This window comes from Mytilus californianus, unplaced genomic scaffold, assembly GCF_021869535.1.
Source record: "Mytilus californianus isolate M0D057914Y unplaced genomic scaffold, xbMytCali1.0.p SCAF_4, whole genome shotgun sequence".
In the NCBI taxonomy this organism is placed as follows: Eukaryota; Metazoa; Mollusca; class Bivalvia; order Mytilida; family Mytilidae; genus Mytilus; species Mytilus californianus.
The window spans coordinates 14,997,139-15,024,401 of record NW_026262690.1 but is presented as its reverse complement, the minus strand read 5'-3'; the positions used below and the strand labels follow the sequence as shown (position 1 = coordinate 15,024,401).

General features: G+C 33.0%; 1 protein-coding gene across 2 annotated transcripts in view; it reads right to left on the bottom strand.

Moving 5' to 3' along the window:
- The window catches only part of LOC127737542 (dynein axonemal heavy chain 2-like), a 118,743-nt gene that overhangs the window by 27,413 nt on the left and 64,067 nt on the right, over nt 1-27,263 (bottom strand). For both annotated transcript variants that reach the window (XM_052248369.1, XM_052248370.1), the window contains 21 exons: nt 26,847-26,996; nt 25,967-26,134; nt 25,253-25,413; nt 24,441-24,580; nt 20,504-20,636; nt 19,873-20,018; nt 18,919-19,129; nt 18,259-18,375; nt 17,833-17,974; nt 16,297-16,586; nt 15,609-15,773; nt 13,965-14,090; nt 13,085-13,300; nt 11,243-11,393; nt 9,297-9,446; nt 8,105-8,237; nt 7,649-7,793; nt 4,430-4,629; nt 2,626-2,752; nt 827-1,013; nt 145-350 (listed from right to left, as the gene is read on the bottom strand). In XM_052248369.1, the coding sequence (XP_052104329.1) occupies nt 145-350; nt 827-1,013; nt 2,626-2,752; nt 4,430-4,629; nt 7,649-7,793; nt 8,105-8,237; nt 9,297-9,446; nt 11,243-11,393; nt 13,085-13,300; nt 13,965-14,090; nt 15,609-15,773; nt 16,297-16,586; nt 17,833-17,974; nt 18,259-18,375; nt 18,919-19,129; nt 19,873-20,018; nt 20,504-20,636; nt 24,441-24,580; nt 25,253-25,413; nt 25,967-26,134; nt 26,847-26,996 (3,464 nt within the window). The remainder of the gene's footprint in view (nt 1-144; nt 351-826; nt 1,014-2,625; nt 2,753-4,429; nt 4,630-7,648; nt 7,794-8,104; nt 8,238-9,296; nt 9,447-11,242; nt 11,394-13,084; nt 13,301-13,964; nt 14,091-15,608; nt 15,774-16,296; nt 16,587-17,832; nt 17,975-18,258; nt 18,376-18,918; nt 19,130-19,872; nt 20,019-20,503; nt 20,637-24,440; nt 24,581-25,252; nt 25,414-25,966; nt 26,135-26,846; nt 26,997-27,263) is intronic.

The window sequence follows — 27,263 nt, the reverse complement described above, 5'->3', positions numbered from 1 at the left end:
CAAAATCCAAGATGGAGGAAGACACCCCAGCCACCTTAATAAGAATACTAATCCACTACCTTTTCAATTTTGAATGTGCTAATTTGTTCATCAATTGTTAATGAGAAAGTCAATGTATGAAGTAGGATATATGCTTTTACTTACTGCCCCATGAGACAGAACGAATATCAGCGGAGTTTTGCAATTACAATCTTCAATAACTTGGGACATATCTAGGGCTGGTGGCTCCGTGAACTTTACACCAAGATGGTTCAAAATAAATGTTGTACAACAGAATGACACACGGTCTGGTCTCAAGGATCGAACAAATAACATTTTCTGTAATTCATTACATGCATTGTCCCATTCTCCTGTAATATAGACATCATGAGTGAGTAAAACACAACTGGAGATTTAATCTTCAGGATCATACAAATAATATCTCTTATAATTCAGTTCACTCATCTTTGTATAAAACATATCTTTAATATTTTTATTTTTATTTTAGGCTTTATGTATGAGTAAAGAATGTATATCAATGAGACATCAAACCAATGACACAAATAACTACCAGGTATCTACAAATCAGGAATGTGGAAGACACTCTAAGGGGATTTCGTTCAACAAAAATTAGAAAAAATATTTGACAATCATGAAAGAAACAGATTCTTGCATAGTTACTCATGGATTATCAGATTTATCCAATCTCGATAGTTGAATTATCTAATTTTAAAGTCCTTGCAGAGACTCAGACTTTAAAATTCGATAATTGAACTATCAAGATTGGACACTTCCTATAATACACTGGTACCAATGTAAGAATCTCTCTCTATATATATATACTTACCAGGTAGGGGTGATATTTCAGGTTCTGCAGAAGAGTACCATGTGTGCCAATCTTTTGGATATTGTTCAAAGGATGTAATAACTCCATGGAAGTTAGTAAGTTTGTCTAACTCTGTAATGTTATCCCAGGCTGTGTCTGATAACCAGTTAGAGCAAGGATTATCTATTTGACTGTCCCTATCTATAACCTGAAATATAGAGCAAATAATGTCCCGAGACAATCCCTAACAATAACCTGAATTATTTAGCAAATAATGTCCTGAGACAGTCCCTAACAATAACCTGAAATATACAGCATATAATGTCAATACATATATTTAATACATATAATTCAACCAAGTAAGATAATCAATGAATCCCCATACATAAACTACCACCATGTGAGATAGCTAATGAATATTTACACTTACAATGCCAACATGTAAGATCATTAATGGATACCCATACTGACAATGCCAACATGTAAGATAATTAATGGATATCCATACTGACAATGCCAACATGTAAGATAATTAATGGATATGCATACTGACAATGCCACCATGGAAATTCATTAATGGATACCTATACTGATAAAATTGAGAATGGAAATGGGGAATATGTCAAAGAGACAACAACCCGACCAAAGAGCAGACAACAGCCGAAGGCCACCAATGGGTCTTCAATGCAGCGAGAAAATCCTGCACCTGGAGGTGGTCCTCAGCTGGCCCCTAAATATAATTGTGTGCTGGTTCAGTGAAAATGGACGTCACACTAAACTCCAAAACATATAAATGAACTAAAATTAAAAAATATACTAGACTAACAAAGGCCAGAGGCTCCTGACTTGGGACAGGCACAAAAATGAAGCAGGTGACAATGCCACCATGTAGATAGTTACTGGTAATTGATCCATAAACTTACACAGCCACCATGTAAGGTATTTGATGGATCCTTATACTGACAATGTCACCATGTAAGATAGTTTCTGGTAATTGATCCATAACCTTTCACTGCCACCATGTAAGGTAATTAATGGATACCCTTTACTGAAGACACTACCATGTAAGGTAATTAATAGATCGTTACACTGACAATGCCACTTTGTAAGATAGTTACTGGTAATTGATCCCTAAACTTACACAGCCACTATGTAAGGTAATTAATTGATCCCTAAACTTACACAGCCACCATGTAAGGTAATTAATTGATCCCTAAACTTACACACCACCATGTAAGGTAATTAATTGATCCCTAAACTTACACAGCCACCATGTAAGGTAATTAATAGATCCCTAAACTTACATTGCCACCAAATAAAGTAATTAATGGATCCTTATACTGACAATGCCACCATGTAAGATAGTTACCGGAAATAGATCCCTAAACTTACATTGCCATCATGTAAGTTAATTAATGGATCCAATACTTACAGTCCACCATGTAAGATATTATTTATAATGCCACCATGTAGAAAAATGGATCCCTATACTTACACTGCAACAGTCAAAGACAATTAATGGATCGCCACCATGTAAGATAATATTTACAATGCTACCATGTAAGATAATATTTACAATGCTACCATGTAAGATAATATTTGCAATGCCATTATGTAAGATAATATTTACAATGCTAACATGCAAGATAATATTTACAATGCTACCATGTAAGATAATATTTGCAATGCCACTATGTAAGATAATATTTACAATGCTTACATGTAAGATAATATTTAAAATGCCACCATGTAAGATAACTAATGAATACCCATACCTACAATGCCACTGTGAAAGACAATACATGAATTCCCATACTTACAATGCCACCATGAAGGAAAAAACTGTACTCATCCATGTTGATTTTATTAGCTGCTTCTAAAATCTTCACACACATTTGAAATGACATTAGCAGTTTGTGTCTCTCAAACAATCCTCTACAGGCATATCTGAAAATATTAGAATTACATATGAATAATGGCAGATATGAGTTCTACCTCAAGGAGACAGCAACCCAACGACAAAAATAACACTTACAATGCCAATATGTAAGATCATTAATGGATACCCATCCGACAATGCCAATATGTAAGATCATTAATGGATACCCATACCGACAATGCCACCATGTAAGATCATTAATGGATACCCATACCGACAATGCCACCATGTAAGATCATTAATGGATACCCATACCGACAATGCCAATATGTAAGATCATTAATGGATACCCATACTGACAATGCCAACATGTATGATAATTAATGGATACCCATACCGACAATGCCACCATGTAAGATCATTAATGGATACCCATACCGACAATGCCAATATGTAAGATCATTAATGGATACCCATACTGACAATGCCAACATGTATGATAATTAATGGATACCCATACCAACAATGCCACCATGTAAGATCATTAATGGATACCCATACCGACAATGCCAATATGTAAGATCATTAATGGATACCCATACTGACAATGCCAACATGTATGATAATTAATGGATACCCATACCAACAATGCCACCATGTAAGATCATTAATGGATACCCATACCAACAATGCCACCATGTAAGATCATTAATGGATACCCATACCGACAATGCCAATATGTAAGATCATTAATGGATACCCATACCGACAATGCCACCATGTAAGATCATTAATGGATACCCATACCGACAATGCCAATATGTAAGATCATTAATGGATACCCATACCGACAATGCCACCATGTAAGATCATTAATGGATACCCATACCGACAATGCCAATATGTAAGATCATTAATGGATACCCATACCGACAATGCCAACATGTATGATAATTAATGGATACCCATACCGACAATGCCACCATGTAAGATCATTAATGGATACCCATACCGACAATGCCAATATGTAAGATCATTAATGGATACCCATACTGACAATGCCAATATGTAAGATCATTAATGGATACCCATACCGATAATGCCAACATGTAAGATCATTAATGGATACCCATACCGACAATGCCAATATGTAAGATCATTAATGGATACCCATACTGACAATGCCAACATGTATGATAATTAATGAATCCTTATACTGACAATGCCACACAAAAGACATTTAGTGTTACAGTTAAACTCTAAGCAGTGATTAGTTTATGTGAGTATACTCAGGTATTGTTTTTCTTTCTTTTGTAAATATTATCTAAATTATCAATCTGGTGAAATAAGTGCAAATACATAGTTATAAACATATATATGCTGTTTATTGCATTGTTTTGCTATTGTCCACAGAAGAGGGGGTTGAACATCTGCATTCTAAATAAGGTAAAAAAAAATGTTTTTTTATTCTCAAAATTTAAAGCACAGTTTACTTATATATTGCTCTGCCCCTTAAGTGTAAAAGACTACATATTTCCAATATGACAACTATTTACATTATAATATGGCAATTCCTGTAAACATCACTGCAAATTCAATCATCTGCTATCTAAAATAAGTATAAAGACCAAATACAGATATCATATGAAGAAGACTTTAGTATCTAACTTGAATATCACTTTATGTATATCTAGATAAATTTTTTTCATATTTGAAGGTTCCTACATATTGTAACAATAACTTACTTGTAAACAGCATAAGTGTGGTATTCATTTAAATTGACAATTCTTTCATCAAGCTTTTGACTTTTCTGGCTTCTGTCTATTGACTGTAAGAATAATTCAATGTAGGAATCCAAAGAAAACTGGTACATTGGATCAATCAGTCCCATGTCGTTCAAGACAAAAAACAAAATAGCCGCTCTCTGGGCACATGATCTGTAGCCCTACAAATATGTAAAGAATTTATTGTATAGGTCCAAATAAAACTGGTACATTGGATCAATTAGTCCCATGTCATTCAAGACAAATAAATTAATGACAGCTTTCTGGGCACATGATCTGTAGCCATACAAATATGTAAAGAATTTATTGTATAGGTCCAAGCAAGAGTGCACACACTGAAATGTCTCGCCTTCTTTACTAATCATTGATATTATGTTGATAGTCCTAAATATAAAGCTCTATTAAAACTGTCACATAAACTTAACATTAACCAAGAAAACTAAACATTGACCAATGAACCATGAAAATGAGGTCAAGGTCAGATGAACCATGCCAGGCAGGCATGTACAGCTAACAATTCTTCCATACAACAAATATAGTTGACCTATTGCTTATAGTTTAAGAAAAACAGACCAAAACACAATAAAATGCTCCGCTGGGCGCAGCTTGATACGACCACAGAGGTCAAAACCCTGAACAGTTGGGGCAAGTATGGACACAATATTCAAGCTTGATACAGCACTGAATTTGGATTGTGATTAAATATTTGACACAGCATAGTTTTCTGACACAGAATGAATGTGGTCTAAGAACTTAAAAATTTTTAATTTACCTATTCAAACCATATCATTATTATTTGCTTTTATATATAAATCAGAAATAACCAATTTAAAATGGAAAATTTTAAAGAAAAAAAAGGGAAAAAAAATCCCCCCTCAAATTTTTTGAACCCCCTTATGATTCATCACCACCAAACTCAATCCCAGCCTTCCCTTTGTGTTACAATGTATGGTGCCTTGCAGTACAATTTCAGAGAGATCCGTACACTTCAACACAAGTTATTGTCTGGAAACTAGAAAAATGCTTGTTTTTTTGCCCCTTTTTGGCCCCAAATTCCTAAACATTTAGGGCAATTACCCCCAAACTCAAACCCAGCTTTCCCTTTGTGATATGGAACCTTGTTGTACAATTTCATAAAGATCCATACACTTACACACAAGTTATTGTCCTGAAACTAAAAATGCTTGTTTTTCTGCCCCTTTTTGGCCTCTAATTCCTAAAATTTTGGGGCAATTACCCCCGAAATCAATCCCAGCCTTCCCTTTGTGGTATGGTACCTTGCAGTACAATTTCAGAGAGATCCATACACTTGAACACAAGTTATTGTCTGGAAACTAGAAAAATGCGTATTTTTGTCCCCCTTTTGGCCCCTTATTCCTAAACGTTTTGGGTATTTACCCCCAAACTCAATTCCAGCTTTCCCTTTGTAATATAGAACCTTGTAGTACAATTTCAGAAAGATCCATACACTTACACACAAGTTATTGTCATGAAACTAAAAAAATGCTTGTTTTTTGCCCCTTTTTTAGCCCCTAATTCTTAAATTTTGATGCAATTACCCCCAAAATCAATCCCAGTATTCCCTTTGTGATATAGAACCTTGTGGTACAATGTCAGAGAGATTTATACACTAACACACAAGTTATGTCTGGAAGTTACAAAAATGTTTATTTTTGGCCCCTTTTTGGCCCCTAATTCCTTAACTGTTGGTACCATAACCCCCAAAATCAATCCCAACCTTCCTTTTGTGGTATTGAACCTTGTGGTAAAATTTCATAGAGATCCACTTACTTAAACTAAAGTTAAAGTGCAAAAACTAATGTGTCTTCGGACGACGCCAACGTCATACCAATATACGACCACAAAAATTTTTTGCGGTCGTATAAAAACTGAACACTGAGCAATGAACTGTGAAAATGAGGTCAAGGTAAAAAAAAACCTGCGCGACTGACATATAGATCATAAAATATTTCCATACACCAAATATAGTTGACCTATTGCATATAGTATTAGAAAAAAAAAGACCAAAACTCAAAATCTTAACTTTGACCACTGAACCATGGAAATGAGGTCAAGGTCAAATGACACCTGCCAGCTAGACATGTACACCTTACAATCATTCCCTACACCAAATATAGTAGACCTATTGCATACAGTATAAGAAAAACAGACCAAAACACAAATACTTAACTATAACCACTGAACCATGAAAATGAGGTCAAGGTCAGATGACACTTGCCAGTTGGACATGTACATCTTACAGTCCTTCCATACACCGAATATATCTATTGCTTAAAGTATCTGAGATATGGACTTGACCACCAAAACTTAATCTTGTTCACTGATCCATGAAATGAGGTCGAGGTCAAGTGAAAATTGTCTGACGGGCATGAGGACCTTGCAAGGTACGCACATACCAAATATAGTTATCCTACTACTTATAATAAGAGAGAATTTAACATTACAAAAAATGTTAACTTTTTTTCAAGTAGTCACTGAACCATGAAAATGAGGTCAAGGACATTGGACATGTGACTGACAGGAACTTCAAAACATGTGGCATCCATATACAAAGTATGAAGCATCCAAGTCTTCCACCTTCTAAAATATAAAGCTTTTAAGAAGTTAGCTAACGCCACCGCCGCCGCTGGATCACTATCCCTATGTCGAGCTTTCTGCGACAAAACTCGCAGGCTCGACAATAAAACTGGTACATTGGATCAATCAGTCCCATGTCGTTCAAGACAAATAAATTAATGACAGCTTTCTGGGCACATGATCTGTAGCCATACAAATATGTAAAAAATTTATTGTATAGGTCAAAATAAAACTGGTACATTGGATCAATCAGCCCCATGTCATTCAAGACAAATAAATTAATGACAGCTTTCGGGCACATGATCTGTAGCCATACAAATATGTAAAGAATTTATCAAACTTTAGCAGGGAACATGAAAATAGACAGTGGAACATATATTGCATAAGAACAAAAAAATACTAGACTTCAAATAAGATACCTCTTTAAAGTTGTTTTTTTTCCAATTCAAGCCCTTGGATTGATCATTTACTAATGGAATAGATTTAGGAAGGAATTGGTCTGTTAAAAGATAAATGTTTCTGTTGAGTTCCTAAGACACTTCCTATGAAGCTAGTTCACATCTCTTATAGACATATACTAACCTCTCTAGCAGCATCAATTTTATGTTCAGTTTGTTCAGATATCTGGAGTTTCTCTGACACCTCCTGTGAAGTCATTTTAGATGTCTGTAATGTGTTAACTAACTGTTCATCGTCTAATAAAGACCCTTTCGTCTCATTTAAAAGTCTGAAATATATTTCAAAATATTTGAAAGTAATGAAATGTGTGTGAAGTTCTTGATTAAGACTACACAACATATCTATGTCTAAATAATGACAAAGTTCACAGTAAAATCTGCACTATTGCAAGTGTTTAGACAAAACATATAAAAAGAGAAACTAATTTCACAAAACACAAAGTGATTCACAGAATTACAAATCTAAGGTTAAGGTCAATGTCATGTGTCAGATAAGCAAGTCCACCTTTAAGCTGGTGGATTTTCTGTAAAGGATTAAGTAAATAAAGAAAAAACAAGATGCATTAGGATGAAAGCAAACCTGAGAATTTCATCTTCACATTCTTCTAACTTTTTCTTTCCACTGGCAATACTTTTCACAAGTTGATCTTTAGTTTCCTCTAGTTCTGCTTTCTCTTTCTTTACCACAATACCAAGAAACTGAGCTTGTAATCCTATAATGAGAATAAATAGGTGAACTCAGCTCCCATGTCTATGAAACAGGAATAGAGCCATCATAAAGCTAATCCCCTCATCCGTCATTTTATTATTTAATTTAATCACTTCTAAAGCTCATGGGAGCCAGATTGACTCTGGTGCATTTATTTTGCCCAAATAGCATTGTAGCAAAATAGGTTTGTCCTAAGAACCAAAGAAATAACATATAGTAAATGAATTCTATAGAGCATTTCAGCATGGTTCATATTCATTTCATTTATTTGTTCTTAAATAGAAAACAAATAATTATTTCCCATAGGTTTCAATGTAAGTCTTGACCTCTGCTGGCAGCTTTTTTTATTTTATTTATAATAACAAGACTTGTGATGGAAAAATTTGCTGGACAAACGGACTGACAAACAAAAGAGGGACAAGTTTAATGCAATATAAGCCAGACTTCTAAATTGGGCTATAAAACTGATAAAGGTATTTCTAGCAGAGATAAGTAGTTGATATTATTGAGTTAAGTTGTGATATTTACTTAGCTCTTTAACATTAAAGTTGACAATAGTATTTTTAGTAGATATTTGTGGTGCATAGTGAAGGTGTTGAAGTTTTACTTTTATATTTACCTTGCTCTTTAACAGCAAAGTTGACAATGGTATTTTTAGTAGATATGTCTGGTGCACAGTGGGAAGTACCAAGTTTTATTGTTATATTTACCTTGCTCTTTAACAGCAAAGTTGACAATAGAATTTTAAGTAGATATGTCTGGTGTACAGAGGGGAGTACCAAGTTTTTTGTTATATTTACCTTGCTCTTTAACAGCAAAACTGACAATAGTATTTTAAGTAGATATGTCTGGTGTAAAGAGGGGAGTACCATGTTTTTTGTTATATTTACCTTGCTCTTTAACAGCAAAGTTGACAATAGTATTTTTAGTAGATATTTCTGATGTACAGAGGGAAGTACTAAGTTTTATTGTTATATTTACCTTGCTCTTTAACAGCAAAGCTGACAATAGTAGATATTTCTGGTGTACAGAGGGGAGTACCAAGTTTTATTGTTATATTTACCTTGCTCTTTAACAGCAAAGTTGACAATGGTAGTTTTGGTAGATATATCTGGCATATAGTGGGGGTTACCAAGTTTTGTTGTGATGTAGAATCTGAAATCAGAGTTGTACTCTATCTCTTTATCACCAACTTTAATACAAGTGACACCACCTGAAACAAATTAAATACAAACCAACTTATTTTATCATAAAAAGTTATACTGAAATATAGATAAATGAATATAAATCCTTTCATTTAATCTTTATCTTTTTTAAATTAGATAGATAATTCCTTTTTTCATTTAATAGAATGTAATTTAATACTTAAATGATAAAACATGCTTACAATTGATTGTTGCTTGCAGAAATTGTTGACTACATTTCTTATCATGTCAAAAAGAGACTTCTAAGAACAACTATCCACATATTTTTTTTTTGTATTTCTTTTTAAGCTAAACTTACACAATATATGTGAAAACATAGTCTTTTAATAAGAATTTGATAATAATAATATTGATCAGTAAATATAATAATACAATTATAACCAGTGAACAGTTGGCCATCAGATGCTGCTGGAACAGCACATATATTGAGAGAAAGCAGGGTACACCCTTTAAAAAACTTTGCACGTTTGGGGGCTAATTGCCAAAAATGTTCCTGATTTTTTAAAAGTTATATTTTAAGAGATTTCATCGAGAAACAAGCATTCTGAGGAATTTTCAATCTAAATATTATAGCTGTCATGTGATATAAATGCTTCTTCCATACCCTTGATTTTTGAGCCGGGAGTTCAATAGACCCAGGTTTACCTGCCAGATTTGGAGGCACAGTGAAGTCCAATAGAAATATTCCAGAAAAGCTGAAGCCTTAAATCTACGAATTTCATACTATGAACAGTTATATTTTAGTAAATATGACCTTGACTTTTGACCTACTGACTTTAAAAATCATTGGCTTCCTCCCTTACCTCCATTAATCAAACAAGTGTACCTCAAGTTATCACCCCTGGAAACAAAAAAAATGCACCTCATATTTGTATATTTTCAGTCTAATTTTACCAGTGTGACCTTGACTTTTAAACTAAAAAGCATATTATTATTATTTTTCATCTATAAGTTTCTTTAAATCTAAAAATTTGACTCCATAATCGATATACTTCATTCCCTTTCCTATATGTTCCAATGGTGTAAGTTTTGTACTAATTAAGCAGGAAACTTAAGATTTCATCCAGGAAACCATTTGTTTCTGACACAAGAGTTAAAAATAATTACTTCGCTTTTTTAAACAAAAGATTTGTTCAGTATTGGATCCAGTGAAGACTCCAGTTTTTATCATCTCATCCTTTTTAACCAAAGATTTGTTCAGTATAGGATCCAGTGATGACATGTTTTTATCATCTCACCTTTTTTAACCAAAGATTTGTTCAGTATAGGATCCAGTATTGACTCCAGTTTTTATCATCTCACCTTTTTTAACCAAAGATTTATTCAGTATAGGATCCAGTGAAAACTCCAGTTTTTATCTTTTTAAGCAAAGATGTGTTCAGTATAGGATCCAGTGATGACTCCGGTTTTTATCATCTCACCTTTTTTAACCACAGAATTTTTCAGTAGAGGGTCCAGTGATGGCTCCAGTTTTTATTATCTTACCTTTTTTAACCAATGATTTGTTCAGTATAGGGTCCAGTGATGGCTCCAGTTTTTATCATCTCACCTATTATAATCAATGATTTGTTCAGTATAGGATCCAGTGATGGCTCCAGTTTTTATCATCTCACCTATTTTAATCAAAGATTTGTTCAGTAATGGATCCAGAGATGGCTCCAGTTTTTATTCTCTCACCTATTTTAATCAAAGATTTGTTCAGTATAAATCCAGTGATTGCTTCAGTTTTTATTATCTTATATTTTTCAACAAATGATTTGTTCAGAATAGGATCCAGTAATGGATCCAATTTTTATTATCTTACCTTTTTTAATCAATGATTTGTTTAGTATAGGATCCAGTGATGGCTCCAGTTTTTCTCGGACATTTTGTAGTAAAACAGGTGTTCCAAAGTGTATCCCACTCTCTAGATATTTCATATAGTCTGCCTGCTGAAAATCTATCACTTTTAATCCCTAAAATATTAATCAATTAATTCTTTAACAATTACATAATATGGAATGTTTAGAATTAACCTTTGTTTTCCTTATTAGCCAAAGTATCAGCTCAAGACTGTAAATAGGTCTAGGACTCATACAAGTTTCTAATATTGAAAATGATATTTAACAATCTCTTTATCAAGTAAACATTATTCCCTAGATAACAAGAGTGCATGCTGAAATGTCTCATCTGCTGTACTGACCCATGAAATGAGGTCAAGGTCAGATAAACCAAGCCAGACAGACATGTGTACCTTAAAACCATTCCATACACCAAATAAAGTTAACCTATTGCTTATAGTATCTAAGAAACAGACTTACCCAGGAAAATTTAACATTGACCAATGAACCATGAAAATGAGGTCAAGGTCAGATGATACCTGCCAGACAGACATGTACACCTTACAATCATTCCATATACCAAATATAGTTGACCTATTGCTTATAGTATTAAAAAAACAGACAAAAACACAAAATCTAAACATTGACTAAATGAACTGTGAAAATGAGGTCAAGGTCAAATGAAACCTGTCAGACTGATATGTACACTGTACAATCATTACATACACCAAATATAGTGGACTTATAACTTATAGTATTAGAAAAACAGACCAAAACACAAAAAACTTAACATTGACAAATGAACTGTGAAAGTGTGGTCATGGTCAGTTCAAATACACAAGACATACATGTACACCTCACAATCATTCTATACACCAAATATAGTTGACCTACAACTTACAGTATCTGAGAAATGGACCTAATTACATAATTTTAACCTTGATCAACACTGATCCATGAAGGAGGTCGAGGTCAGGTGAACCCTGTCTGGCAGATATGTAGACCTTGCAAGGAAACCATATACCAAATATAGTTATCCTATTATTCATAATAAGTGAGAAATTCACATGACAAAAAAAACTATTTTTTTTTAGTTCAAGCAGTTGCTGAACCATCAGAATGTGGTCAAGGACAACAGACATATGATAGACGGAAAGTTCGTAACATAAAACATCTGTTTACAAAGTATGAAGCCTCCAGCTCTTTTGGCCTCTGGAATATAAGGTTTAATACAAATAGTTTATGCCACCGCCAGATTGCAGTTCCTATGTCTCGTATTCTGTGACTTTCGTCACAGGCAAGACAATAAAAACCCATTATTCCTTAGATCATAAAAAAACATCATTCCTTAGATCATACAAACATTATTCCTCAGATCATAAAAACGATTATTCATCTGATCATAAAAAAAAACATTATATCTTAGATTATACAAAAACATTATTCCTTAGATCATAAAAAATGTTATTCCTCATATCATAAAAACAATTATTCCTTAGATCATAAAAACCATTATTCCTCAGATCATAAAAAACAATATTCCTTAAATCATAAAAACCATTATTTCTTATATCATAAAAACATTATTCCTTAGATCATAAAAACTTTATTCCTTAGATAAAAAAATCATTATTCCTTAGATCATAAAACATTTATTTTTCTACATCCATACTTGTAATTCCATAATAACATTGTCAATTCTGACTACAATGTTTAATACCAGTGATGTCACGTTTTAGAATGTTATTTTGAAAAAAATAATCTGCTGACACAAAGATATGTCTTGCCTGTATGCAATTAAAGCTAATTATAAACTATTGACTTACCATTTCTGCTTCTTTGTTCTTGATCCATTTGATTGCCTGTCCTTGAGGATCCACCATCAGTGGCCATCTACTACCAGTTGTTACTATAACACCGTTCTCTGTAGAGAAGCTGTCACTTGGTAAACCTTGAATATTCCATTCTCTTACTTGTGTTGGTCGTGCCATGAACTCACTGAATTCAAATGTTGGTGTACATGGAATTCCTAGTTTGGCAATCTGTATCCAAAAAAATTTTACCTTAATATATTACATTTGATTGACTGGAAGTTTGACATTTTTGGAGAACCACAGATTTTCAACTTGATTTTGCTCTATTTGTCAATTGCTTTTTTGATATGCAAAGAAAATATTCTCCCAAACCTGTGTTTGTCTAGTTTATACCTTTATACAAGAACCATTTAGCATGTCTTGGGTCCCTTACTGCTCTCTAATAAGTGTAAAACAGATGATTTTTTTTTGCACTGTATATTATATCATTTTGGTTCCAGCTCCAAAGAGACCACAGGCACTTAATACTATTAACAGCAGAGAGATGTGGTGTGTGGATGAATTGATGTACCGGTACATAAACATTTATATGTTCTTATTTTAAACTGCATCCATTTTCTTTAGTAAGTTGTATCAGGGTTTTTTCATTGTATGAGCATACCGGTATACATCAATGTATGGGCAATTTCAAATCAAAAACATAAATTTACTTACCTTGCCATGTCCTGGTTAAAGCATTAAAATGTAATTCTAACAATTGAATGCTGCTTTTTTACTGTAGTTATATAGGGTTCATTATGAAGAAACATTTAAACAAACATATATGAAATTCAAAATTTGAAAGCATCTGTATTTAATTATCTGTGCTCAAATATATTCTATATGTTCAAACCTGAGGAATCCATAATTTTTTGACAACTTTCTCTCTGTAGTTGGATAAGAATGGACCCATGTATGACAGGAAGGCAGCAGCTAGCATGCAGTCTCCTGGTAGAGTACTTATCTTTTCTTTCAAATTCTGAAGAAAACAATTTTCATTCTATTGATAATCTTTTATTAATATATTGTGAGTCTTTGTGATATTGCAATTTTGATACAAAAATGAAAAAAAAAAACTAGAGGTGTTGAAGAGCCTGTGTCGCTCACTTGAATCTACTGTGGCTTTGGAAATCATGTAAGATAAGGTTAAAATCATATAAAGCAGAAGATTTTTGAAAAGATTTATAAACATTACCAATAAATTGCAAAAAATTACTTTAAGGGACAATAACTCCAATAAGATGTCAATTTCCAATTAGTCATGGTAACTTATTTGTAGATCTTTCTTTGCTTGATATTTTTGCTGTTTACAGTATATCTCAATCTATAATGATATTCAAGATAATTAACAAAAAATAAAAAATTTCCTTTCCTCTGCTCCAAAATTTATTTCAACCAGGGCCTGTATAATGCTGAAAATGCCTTTAAATTTTTTTATGGAACACCTTTCAAAAAAAATTTGGGCAGGGGTTCCCCTGACCCCGACTAACCCGCCAGGTTTGGGGAGCATTCACCCAATATAAGTATGCTGAAAGAAAAGATATAATAATGGTTTATAGAAAAAGTAACACTGAAAAATTCTGAAAATGGAACATATCAAGGAGAAATTATTAGCACCCCCCCCCCCCCCCCCCCTCTTGAACAAAAATTCAAGTCATCCCATTGTAGTCTTATAATAGTTACTGAAGACCCCTTATCATTATTTAAATTAGTTTTCAAGTTGTGACCATTTGAAATTGTTTTTTTACATTTTTCCCATAGACTTCTATATAGTAAACCCCTATGTTCTATTTTTACCAATGGGGACCATGTTGGTTGTAGGGCAGGATCATTTAATACATTTTGCAATCAAGATATATATATACTCTAATAATGGTTGTGGCCAAGTTTAATTCCATTTGGTCAAGTAGATTAAGAGGAGAAGATTTTTGTAAAAGATTAATAATTTACGAAAAATAGTGAAAAATTGATTTAAAGGGCAATAACTCCTTAAAGGATCAATTTGACAATTTTAGTCATGTTGACCTGATGGACACATTTTAACCTTGTTAGATTTTACTCTAAATGCTTTAGTTTCAGAGATATAAGCCAAAAACTGCATTTAACCTCTATGTTCAATTTTTAGCCATGGCGGCCATCTTGGTAGGTGAGCACGGTCATCAGATACACTATTAAAACAAGATACCCTAAGGATGATTTAGGCCAAGTTTGGTTTAATTTGGCCCAGTGGTTTCAGAGGAGAAGAATTTTTTAAAAGTGAACAACGACGACGGACGAGGGACGCCAAGTGATGAGAAAAGCTCACTTGACCCTTTGGGTCAGGTGAGCTAAAAATAGGAAAATGTGGGATATTTAATCAAAGTTATTTCCATTTTTACTTTTATCTTAGTAAGTCCTTCAACTTTCCAATCTATCCCAGTCATTCAAGCTCCCTATCTACAGTACCCATTACCTCAGTCAGTCATTCAGTAAGTTTAATTGCTGGATTTTAATTTACCTGAACAGTTGCTTCCCATCTGACTCTTTCTTCAGCCAGTCCCTCTACAAGTTTAGCAGCTCTTTCTAACATCATTTCTGTATAATCTGCCTTTCTCTTTAGATCTTCTTTCTGTTCCAACTTCTCATCATAAACTCTCTTCAATTCCTCCATTTTAGCTTTAACCTGCATTGGTTATTATAGATTTTAATTTAATATCTTCTGATTAAACACAAGAAGATAATCATGTGTAAGAAGCTGCTGTTTAGTTTACTTTTCTTAACCTGATTGGAAATGAACAGTGCTTCAAATCTTTGTATTATTAATTTACTTTCAAACGAACCAAATTCAGGAGATTGAGGAAAAACAGGACATTTGTTAATATTTGATACGTTTGGCAAATTCTCTTAAAAAGCCTGTTGGCAATTTTATTTGAATTTTGTTAATCACTTGAATATTTGGTTTCCCAATAGTCCATGAAAACAAGAACCCACTGTAATTAGTTCCTCCTACCTCCACAGCCAAGAAAACAAAACAAATACTGCAATACAATCTTTATTACACAATGTCGTAATTACTTTATAAATAAAGAAGTGTTTGCATATCTAACTTTTTAATTCATAATAATTTACAATTAACTCTCTCCTTGCTGAACTCAAAACAACCCTATTCAATTAGAATTAAAATCTGATAAAGATATAAAACAAACCTCTGCCAATTTCTGTTGAGCCTCGGCAAGAGCATCTTGTTTTTCTTGCAACTGTTTCATGGCCACATTCAGCCTCTGTTGTTTAGGTTGGACTACCCTGTAAACACGACCATACAGTTCCATGGCTCTGACCCATAGACAGAGGGACTTGGCTGCCAAAGATACCCGACCTACGATCTCTGGACGAAAGTCACTCTGGTTGACATAATTGCTGCTGATTTTCTTTAACATTTTGTCTGATATATTGTCTTTGTCATAGGCCACTAATTTGTTGATGAAATTGTTATCACCTGTAATGAAGATCTTTTAATTAAGTTGGATGGGACCAGAAATAATAGTAAAAGAGACATAAACCGGAGTGCTAACATAGAGTAAGCAGTTCCATTGTATCCATGTTTACCTCAAGAATACAGTATAACCAATATAAATCAGGAAATTAATTCCAAGAGACTACAGAATAAGAGGCTGATTGCCACACCCCTACAGTAATGCTTATGGTTTATATACACAGAATACATTTATAATGGATGTGTCATTTAAGTCTTATACTAAGAAGTGAGAAACTATGCAGACAAAAACTAGATGTGTCGGAACGACACAAATGGTCCAGCTCAAAAAAAAGCTTGAAGCAATTTTTAGGAGTGGAAATTTGAGAATAAAGTCCATATAACTGTTATTTTTACAAAGTCCAAAGCCCATAATTTTGGCAAAAAAAGTCCAAAGCTCATAATTTCGGCAAAAATCAGTGGAGTGGAACCAACCGTGATTTCGACCTGTAACTCATCATAGTAGACTCACATACTAAAAATCAGCTTGTGAAGGCATTTAAAAAAGTCTGTATAACTGTTCTTTGCGGAATGATGGAATGACGGATAAGGTGTAACACTATATGGCCCCGACCACTTGGTGACAGGGCCATAATAACAGTCATCATTTAGAAAGATGATAGAAAGAAAACTATTTTCATTATTGTGTTCCACTGTTCAATTTTTTTCATTTGATGTTTTTCACTGACCTTCGAATAAGACGATTGGTAAAGCTCATATACAGACTTTACCCAATCAGAACTAACTAATGTCTGGTAATACAACTAGGAGTGAAGCATTAATAGGTTGTCGGAATGTCCCTGTTGTCTTGTATCTTCATTGCTACTACATCAGTATTTTGCTTTTTATAATTTTTGCACTCTTATGGAGATTTCTTGCCATCCAAAAGGTGTGACCACCTTGGCGCTCTTATGGGAGCTGGAATAGTCATGGGATCAAACCTTTGGCTAGGACAAACCAAGACTTATTAGCATTTGCTGCTTCTCTGCAAAATATGCAACATGGGGATGCAGACTGTCACCTTGTGAAATAGCATTTCAAACTTAAGTGTGTCAGCCTGCTAAATTACTAATCAAACAATTCTTAGATGTCAATGACCTCTGCCTATTTATTATCCTGAACTTTAATCTAAAAATGTCTTCATCTGCAGTGTATGTGATATCAGTTATCAATGAATGTGAAAGTTACATCTAACAAATTCTCTACATACCAAGCTGTTTCTTTGCTTCAGACCAGGTAGGCTCATTGCCTCTGAGGATCATGACAGCTTCCATAACCTTCTCCACTTGTGCTGGGGGTCTACCATAAGACCTGATCTCAGTTATATCATTCTTGTTCAATGAATCAAGTGCCTGTAACCAATAAATACATAGGTTAATGTCAAATCAGCAAAATCACATTTAACATGTATCATATGGTCCCTAGCCTTTGTGTCAAACACTTGGTCAAATGCTTACACTTTTTTCAGAGCAGGCATGGCTTCATCCAGGTCATACTGAACTATGTCAGCCATATGTTTATATAAAACATAATTCCTTCTTACCTCTATAGCTTCCTTTAGAGCAGGCATAGCTTCATCCAGATCATACTGAACTATGTCAGCCATATGTTTATATAAAACATTATTCCTTCTTACCTCTATAGCTTCCTTTAGAGCAGGCATAGCTTCATCCAGATCATGCTGAGCTATGTCAGCCATATGTTTACATTTAGCCTCTTCTTCACCTATTCTTTCACTTTTAATAGTTACAGTCTAAAATAGAAATATCAAAGATACTGACATTACAAGAAGAACCAGGCTTCACAAATCCAATTAAAGATTATGAATGGAAGTAATAGGGAAGTAAGGCAAACAATGAACTCATATAATAGGTGATAGCAAGTAAAACAATATTCAGTCATTTTCAGTTATATGTGGTAATTAATTCATGAAGTCTTGCCCCTTAAGTGATGATAAAGTTACAAAATATACTCCAAGATTCCTGTTGCATGGTTTTGGAAACAAAACAATCATAGGCTGTCTGATATCCAAGCAGATAAATGAACTATAACCTTTTGTTGTTAATCATCATCTCTTTTATATTGTAAAATACCAACAAGGAACTCAATGGAAGTTCTCTGATACTGTTACTGTGTGTCTACTGCCTCTAATTTTATCCTGATTGTATTTATATTTCTGTTGATCATCAAAATCCTTTTTTTGTTGTATAAATTCATGAGGTACTCAACACAAGTTTTCTGATACTTTATTACTATAATTCTATTTTTTCCTTAACTGTATGTATATATATCATACCTTCTGTTGTTCATCAGCGTCCCTTTTCTGTTGTACAATATTAATGAGGTACTCGTCACAAGTTTTCTGATACTGAATAACTTTAACTCTAGCATCTTCTAACTCCTCAGTCATATTTTTCACCTTTGCTCGTGTCTCGTCTATCTTACTCAAACCATTCTTTAGTTTGTTGGCCTGGTCACCTAATTCTTTTCTCTTGGAATACAACAACCTGGTAATACATAATACAGAATACATCACTGCATCCCAAAATTGACTGGAGCTAATATAATCCATGTGAAGTAACTATTTCTGTCATGTGATATTTTACCTCTTGTCAAATCAATCAAAATGGAAAGATATTTAATTTTACGGTTTTCCTGTACTAGGAGCAAACACGAAATAATGTATGTAAGGAAAGACAAATGTATGGTTGATTTATTTAGAAATAAATGGAGAATGCGTCTATGGGACACAGTTGATGCACTGTTTGCAAACAACGTTATAAAGGGACATTACTAGAGAACTGTAAAAGTGACGCCAACCAGATTCGAATTTGATCTGTGTTTTATGGTAATAAGCATTGTGTATAAGTTTCATTAAATTTTGTTGAGGCAAACTAAGGTTAGAGTAACACTAAATGCTCCCTCTGCTGCGGCGGGGGCATAAAAAAGTGACAAAACACAATGTCAATTAATTTTACATAAGTAAATAAAAACAGGTTCTTATAAAAATAAATGAGTTCCCTGTTCAATTTTTGAACTCAGAATTATGTAATAATACTGTCCTTTTGAATATACTTGTGCGTGTTATAAGAACAAATTCTTCAATTCTTCCTAATTTATAACATTATATAACAGGAAACAGGATTCTCCATACACATTTTTGAAATAAAGAATTTTATCCTTCCTAATCGTTGGTCTTAACAAAGAGGCTCATATAAGATTCAATATTGTATATCACTTTGAAACTTACTTCTTGTATCCAGTCACAAATTCTAGATAGTTAGTAGGTGTAACATAGTTATGTCGTTTCATCTCTAATAACATTTTATGTGAAAGGTCAGTGACAGATTTATGCATCACTGAGAACATCTTCACCAAGTATGGCTTAATCTTGTCCTGAAATAAAAACAACCGATTCATCAAAAACTATTCTCATTAAAGCATAGTGATACTTATCTAAGCTGAACACTGTCTAGACAGAACATTTTGTCCAAATTAATCATATCTATTTGACAGAGGTTATATCAAAAAACCTTTTTGCATAGCTCTGATCCCTCGTCTATGTTTGGAATTAGTTTTAAAATTTGTCCTTTTTGGTTTTCATAACTCATATGATTGGATGAGACAACACTGCTGTTGATAAGTTGATTAGTGAAGAAACAGTTTGTGTACTTTAGACCAAATTATAATAAATAAAAGGTAGTCTACAAATTTATTAACAAAACTATTTTACTGGTTGAGGATGTCCTGTTCATTCTTTAGTGTGGCCGTCTGACATCAATATTACAAACACTCTGATTCTATGAACTTCTAAAAAATGGAAGACATCTGTCAAGATACAGGAAAGTTAATCTGTCACTTATGTTTAAAAGTATTCTAACCTCTTTGTCCATGTCAAGAGAAACATCTTGTAAGTACTTGTCAGCTACTTCATTTAGGGCATCTATTGGCCATTCACTGAACCAGTCAATTGTAGTACAGTTCACAAAAGCTGGGAACTTTCTCACACGATTTCTGTAGAAATAGAATAAATGATAAACATCCATGAATTTAGTATCACTCATAAACCAGTCAACTGGGCATACTTCATAAACTTAGATAATAATCAGACACAATTTTTGTAAAATAGAATAAATCATAAGCATTCATCAATTTAAAAATTAGAATGGATAAGTCACTGACAAAATTAACCATCAACTTACTGTAAAGATCAGTCAGTTAAACCATTCAATAAATAAGTTCATTATCTGTCAGACCAGTCACTCACTGGAATATGTTTCCTTACAAGAATCAATAATATTAACCTTTGATGATTTGGTGCATACGACATAAGATGTTACCAGAGTAATCATCATTGGGTAAGCATGATACCAAATATTTGGGAGCATTTACTCAAAAGGGCCGTCTCAAAATCTCCTTATCTCAGTAGTTCACTAAATTAGTCAAGGAGTGTATACAGTTAGTCATAAATCAGTCACTAACTAAATTAATCATGGATCAGTCAGATCATCACTTAACAAATCAAGGATCAGTCACTCAATCAGTGAGTCATAAATCAGTCACTAACTAAATTCATCATAGATCAGTCGAATCTTTCATTCACTTAACTAGTCAAGGATCAGTCACACAATCAGTGAGTCATAACTCAGTCACTAACTAAATTAATAAATTATCAGTCTGATCCATCATTGACTCAACTATTCAAGGATCAGTCACTCAATTAGTCAGTCATGAATCAGTCAACAGCTAAATAAATCATGGATCAGTCAGATAAATCATTCACTTAACTAGTCAAGGATTAGTCACTCAATTAGTTAGTCATAAATCAGTCACCAACTAAATAAATCATGGATCAGTCAGATCAAACATTGCTTAACTAGTCAAGAATCAGTCACTCAAATAGTTAGTCATAAATAAGTCACTAACTAAATTAATCACGAATCAGTCATATAAATCATTCACTTAACTAGTCAAGGATCAGTCACTCAATTAGTTAGTCATAAATAAGACACTAACTAAATTAATCAAGGAACAGTCAGATCAATCATTAAGTTAACTAGTCATGGATCAGTCACTCAATTAGTTAGTCATAAATCAGTCAACAACTAAATTAATCATGGATCAATCATATAAATCATTCACTTAACTAGTCAAAGATCAGTCATTCAAATAAATAGTCATAAATAAGTCACTAACTAAATTATCCAAGGATGAATCTGATCAATCATTCACTTAACTAGTCAAGGATCAGTCACTCAATTAGTCACTAACTAAATTATTCAAGGATGAGTCAAGAGAAACATCTTGTAAGTACTTGTCAGCTACTTCATTTAGGGCATCTATTGGCCATTCACTGAACCAGTCAATTGTAGTACAGTTCACAAAAGCTGGGAACTTTCTCACACGATTTCTGTAGAAATAGAATAAATGATAAACATCCATGAATTTAGTATCACTCATAAACCAGTCAACTGGGCATACTTCATAAACTTAGATAATAATCAGACACAATTTTTGTAAAATAGAATAAATCATAAGCATTCATCAATTTAAAAATTAGAATGGATAATTCACTGACAAAATTAACCATCAACTTACTGTAAAGATCAGTCAGTTAAACCATTCAATAAATAAGTTCATTATCTGTCAGACCAGTCACTCACTGGAATATGTTTCCTTACAAGAATCAATAATATTAACCTTTGATGATTTGGTGCATACGACATAAGATGTTACCAGAGTAATCATCATTGGGTAAGCATGATACCAAATATTTGGGAGCATTTACTCAAAAGGGCCGTCTCAAAATCTCCTTTTCTCAGTAGTTCACTAAATTAGTCAAGGAGTGTATATAGTTAGTCATAAATCAGTCACTAACTAAATTAATCATGGATCAGTCAGATCATCACTTAACAAATCAAGGATCAGTCACACAATTAGTTAGTCATAAATCAGTCACTAACTAAATTCATCATAGATCAGTCGAATCTTTCATTCACTTAACTAGTCAAGGATCAGTCACACAATCAGTGAGTCATAACTCAGTCACTAACTAAATTAATAAATTATCAGTCTGATCCATCATTCACTCAACTAGTCAAGGATCAGTCACTCAATTAGTCAGTCATGAATCAGTCAACAGCTAAATAAATCATGGATCAGTCAGATAAATCATTCACTTAACTAGTCAAGAATCAGTCACTCAAATAGTTAGTCATAAATAAGTCACTAACTAAATTAATCACAAATCAGTCATATAAATCATTCACTTAACTAGTCAAGGATCAGTCACTCAATTAGTTAGTCATAAATAAGACACTAACTAAATTAATCAAGGAACAGTCAGATCAATCATTAAGTTAACTAGTCATGGATCAGTCACTCATTTAGTTAGTCATAAATCAGTCAACAACTAAATTAATCATGGATCAGTCATATAAATCATTCACTTAACTAGTCAAAGATCAGTCATTCAAATAATTAGTCATAAATAAGTCACTAACTAAATTATCCAAGGATGAATCTGATCAATCATTCACTTAACTAGTCAAGGATCAGTCACTCAATTAGTCACTAACTAAATTATTCAAGGATGAGTCTGATCAATCATTCACTTAACTAGTCAAGGATCAGTCACTCAATTAGTTAGTCATAAATAATTCACTAACTAAAGTAATCACGGATCAGTCAGATCAATCATTAACTTAATTAGTCAAGGATCAGTCACTCATTTAGTTAGTCATAAATCAGTCAACAACTAAATTAATCATGGATCAGTCATATAAATCATTCACTTAACAAGTCAAGGATCAGTCATTCAAATAGTTAGTCATAAATAAGTCACTAACTAAATTATTCACTGATTAAATCAATGATGGGTCAGTTGGATCAATTATTCACTTAACTAGTCAAGGATCAGTCACTCAATTAGTTAGTCATACATCAGATACTCAATTAGTTCGTCATAATTCAGATACTCAATTAGTTAGTCATAAATCAGATACTCAATTAGTTAGTCATAAATCAGTCACTTACTAAATTAATCATAGATCAGTTAGATCAATAACGCACTCAACTAATCAAGTATCAGTCATCCAATTAATGAGTCAAATGTGAGGGGGAGAAGATACCAAAGAGGAAAATTAAAAATAATAAGTCATGGACAATTTTCTCACTAAATTAACCAAGGAACAGTCACTCCTTAATTAGTTAATTAGTTATTCAGAAAATATGTCAATAGTTAGTCTGATCAGTCATTCACTACTTTAGAAAAGATCATTCCCTAAATTAAATAGTCTAGGGTCAGTTATATCAGATGCTCACTAGATAGTCACAAGACAGTCATTTCAAACTCGTACAAAGTTCGTAGATTATATGTGTACCACTGATTATATATTGCTGAGAAGATAATATTGTAAATTCAGAAATTTTAAAATGCATTTATCATTGTAATAATTGAACAATGGACAAAACTGAAAAAAAATATTATTGTGATTTCAGCAGGAGTACTAAAACACAAAATATATATAATCTTCAAACAAATAAATAATATTTCAAAGTAGAAACATTCCTCTTTTACCATTCATAAACCATTTAAATTAAATATTTCAAATTATTCATATGAAAACTGTGAAATGAAATTAAATCCCCTCAATAGTGCCAACTGATAACACAGTCCATTAAGCCAAACACAAGTGTAACCAAAAAACCATACTGCAAAATATTGCAATTCACAGTACGCATACTAGTACCACAAATAGTAGATGTGTTTCCCAATACAATAATAAACATATACATTTCAAGTCACACAGTTCTTGCCTGAATGGTTCTCCAACTGGGCTCATACACAAAACTACGTGTAAATTAGATCGCACACGTCCAATAAGGAATGAGAACACACTTTGTTGAGTATCCTCAATTCCCTCATTTTGTGCAACTTCTAACAATTCATTTCTGACCTAACAATCAATCAACAATAAATTTTATAAAATTTTCTGAAAGACAATTTACAAATTTAGGGCTAAAAGGTTGTTTTTACTTTGATTTATTTTATTATTAAAGTCTTAATACTAGAGGAATAAAAGAACAGCACATAATTTATCTGTCCAATTACTTGAATATTTTGTTTTGGTTCTCTTAAATTTTTTCATAAATATTCTTCAAGAAATGTAGGCATGAGATCGGTAACATTGCAATTTTCCGTATAATTTCCATTTCCAAGGGGCATGGTTCCTTTTAAAAAAAGTTGATCTACACTAATTAATGATTTTGTCCAAAACCTTGATTATATAAACCTCAAATATAAATTTCAAAAAAATCTGATAAGAAATGTAGGGGGTGAGAGTGCTTACAATGCAACATTCCATATAATTTACATTTCAAAGGGACATAATTCCTGTACAAATAAATGAACAACACTGATTCTAGAAGACACAAAAGACATTGCATTTATAAACCTTTTTGATATTAATTTCACTAGAGCCTTTACAATGTAATTTTCCATAAAATATATAGTTCAAGGAGACATAACTCCTTTAAAACATTGTTGAATTGATATAAAATTCATAAAAAATGTGGCAAGAATTGTAGAATAGATATCAGACATTATGTACTAAAAGACAATACACTACCTCCTCAAACTCCTCCTCATTATATAAACTTGGTATTTCTCCACTACTTAAGATGTTATTAACATCCTCTAAGAATTCCTCCTCTACCACTTGACTGTCGCTAAAAATAAACACTGTGGGTTTGTTTAGAACTCCAGTTTGCCAGTACAGTCTCTTTAAATCTGAAGAAAGAAAGAAAAAATGCTTGTTCAATACACTAGTAAAATAGTTTCAAGTTTAACAAACATAGGCACTCCAAATGACTTTCGTGATTTTTTTCACAATTGGTGTCAAACAGCTATGAAAGAGAAAATCACCAACATTTATTAAGTTTAATGCCACTCATAGATATTCTAAACTTTTTTCCTAGTTCCTTGCAGGTTTTAGCCTGATTTTGTGTTGTTCACTCTAATTTTTGTAAAACATTGTCTTTTCTATAAACATCATTAAAATGTTAAAACTTCAGCTATTGAATAAGAACTTTGTTTTGCAAATTAATATTTTGTAGTCTGTAAATATTTTTGTGGAATAATGGAAAGAAAGAGGAACAGTTTCCTTTTTTTTTATGAAAACGAATGGTTTGTCCAATGGAATCTTTCAAATACTGTATCTGAAGGGTTGTCAGATTTTTATTCAAGCCAGGATTCTTAAAAGAAGAACACACATGGATTGAAAATAGAAACCTGTTGTATACAGAATAATTGGTATCTAATATCTAATGATGTATTAACATACCATCTTTGAATTCATTTCTCCTGTACAGTTTACTAATCTCAATCTCAAAAGCTGACATACCACACATGAATGAAGCCAGTCTAGTCAAACTTTTATGTCCACTTCCTCCAATCCCCACAAGTAGCATGTTACCACATGGTTGACGTATCACTCGAACTATCTTTACCACTAGAAAATATGATAATTGTTTTATTGAAGAAAGATTACATTTAAGATGTCTAGTTGTCAATCAAGCATGTATCAATAGTTATTGACATCAACAATATTTCAGTGATTCTATTATCTCTACATGTCCAAGGGGTGTTGCTCCTCCTCATGAAACTATATTATTGTGTTATATAGCCTCAAGAATAATATAACCAGCTCCATTTTTACAATTCCCAGAATGATGTTGCATTCCACTCCATAAAACTGATATCTTACCATGTTCTATGGCATGGCATCCCTGAACAAGGTCCATACTGTAAGTCCCTGGTGATGTCACCCTTCCCTCCCATGAAATAGATATCTTATCATGTTCTATGGCATCCCTGAACATAACAAGGTCAAACCTGACAGTGCCTAATGTGTTGTCACCCTTCCTTCACATGAAACAGATATCATACTGTGTTCTATGGCATCCCTGAACATAACAAGGTCAAACCTGACAGTGCTAATGTGTTGTCACCCTCCCTTCACATAAAACAGATATCATACCATGTACTACAGAATCCCTGAACATAACAAGGTCAAACCTGACAGTGCTGAATGTGTTGTCACCCTCCCTTCACATAAAACAGATATCATACCATGTTCTATGGCATCCCTGAACATAACAAGGTCAAACCTGATAGTGCTGAATGTGTTGTCACCCTCCCTTCACATAAAACAGATATCATACCATGTTCTATGGCATCCCTGAACATAACTAGGTCCATATTGATGGCCCCTGGTGTGTTGTTATACATCTTTAGAACACCATTTAGGTGATCCCTAATTTTTCCAATATCTGTTATGTCTTCATATCTCCTTTCTTCATTCAGAAAATCACCTATAAATATTACTACTGTATTAAAATAGTGTCTTCAAACATATGTATTCAAAACTGATTCATACTGGGTATGAATAAATACCGCATTTGAGAACAGACCTTTAACTGGCATCATTGAAAGATGTTAAAAAATATATCAACAATGACGGATAATAACCATCTTGCCTGTTCATTTTTATTTGGTGTTTTTCTTTCATTGCATATAGTAAAGATATTACTCAGAGTACTATCCATTTATAAGAAACATGGATGCTTTTTGTATTAATA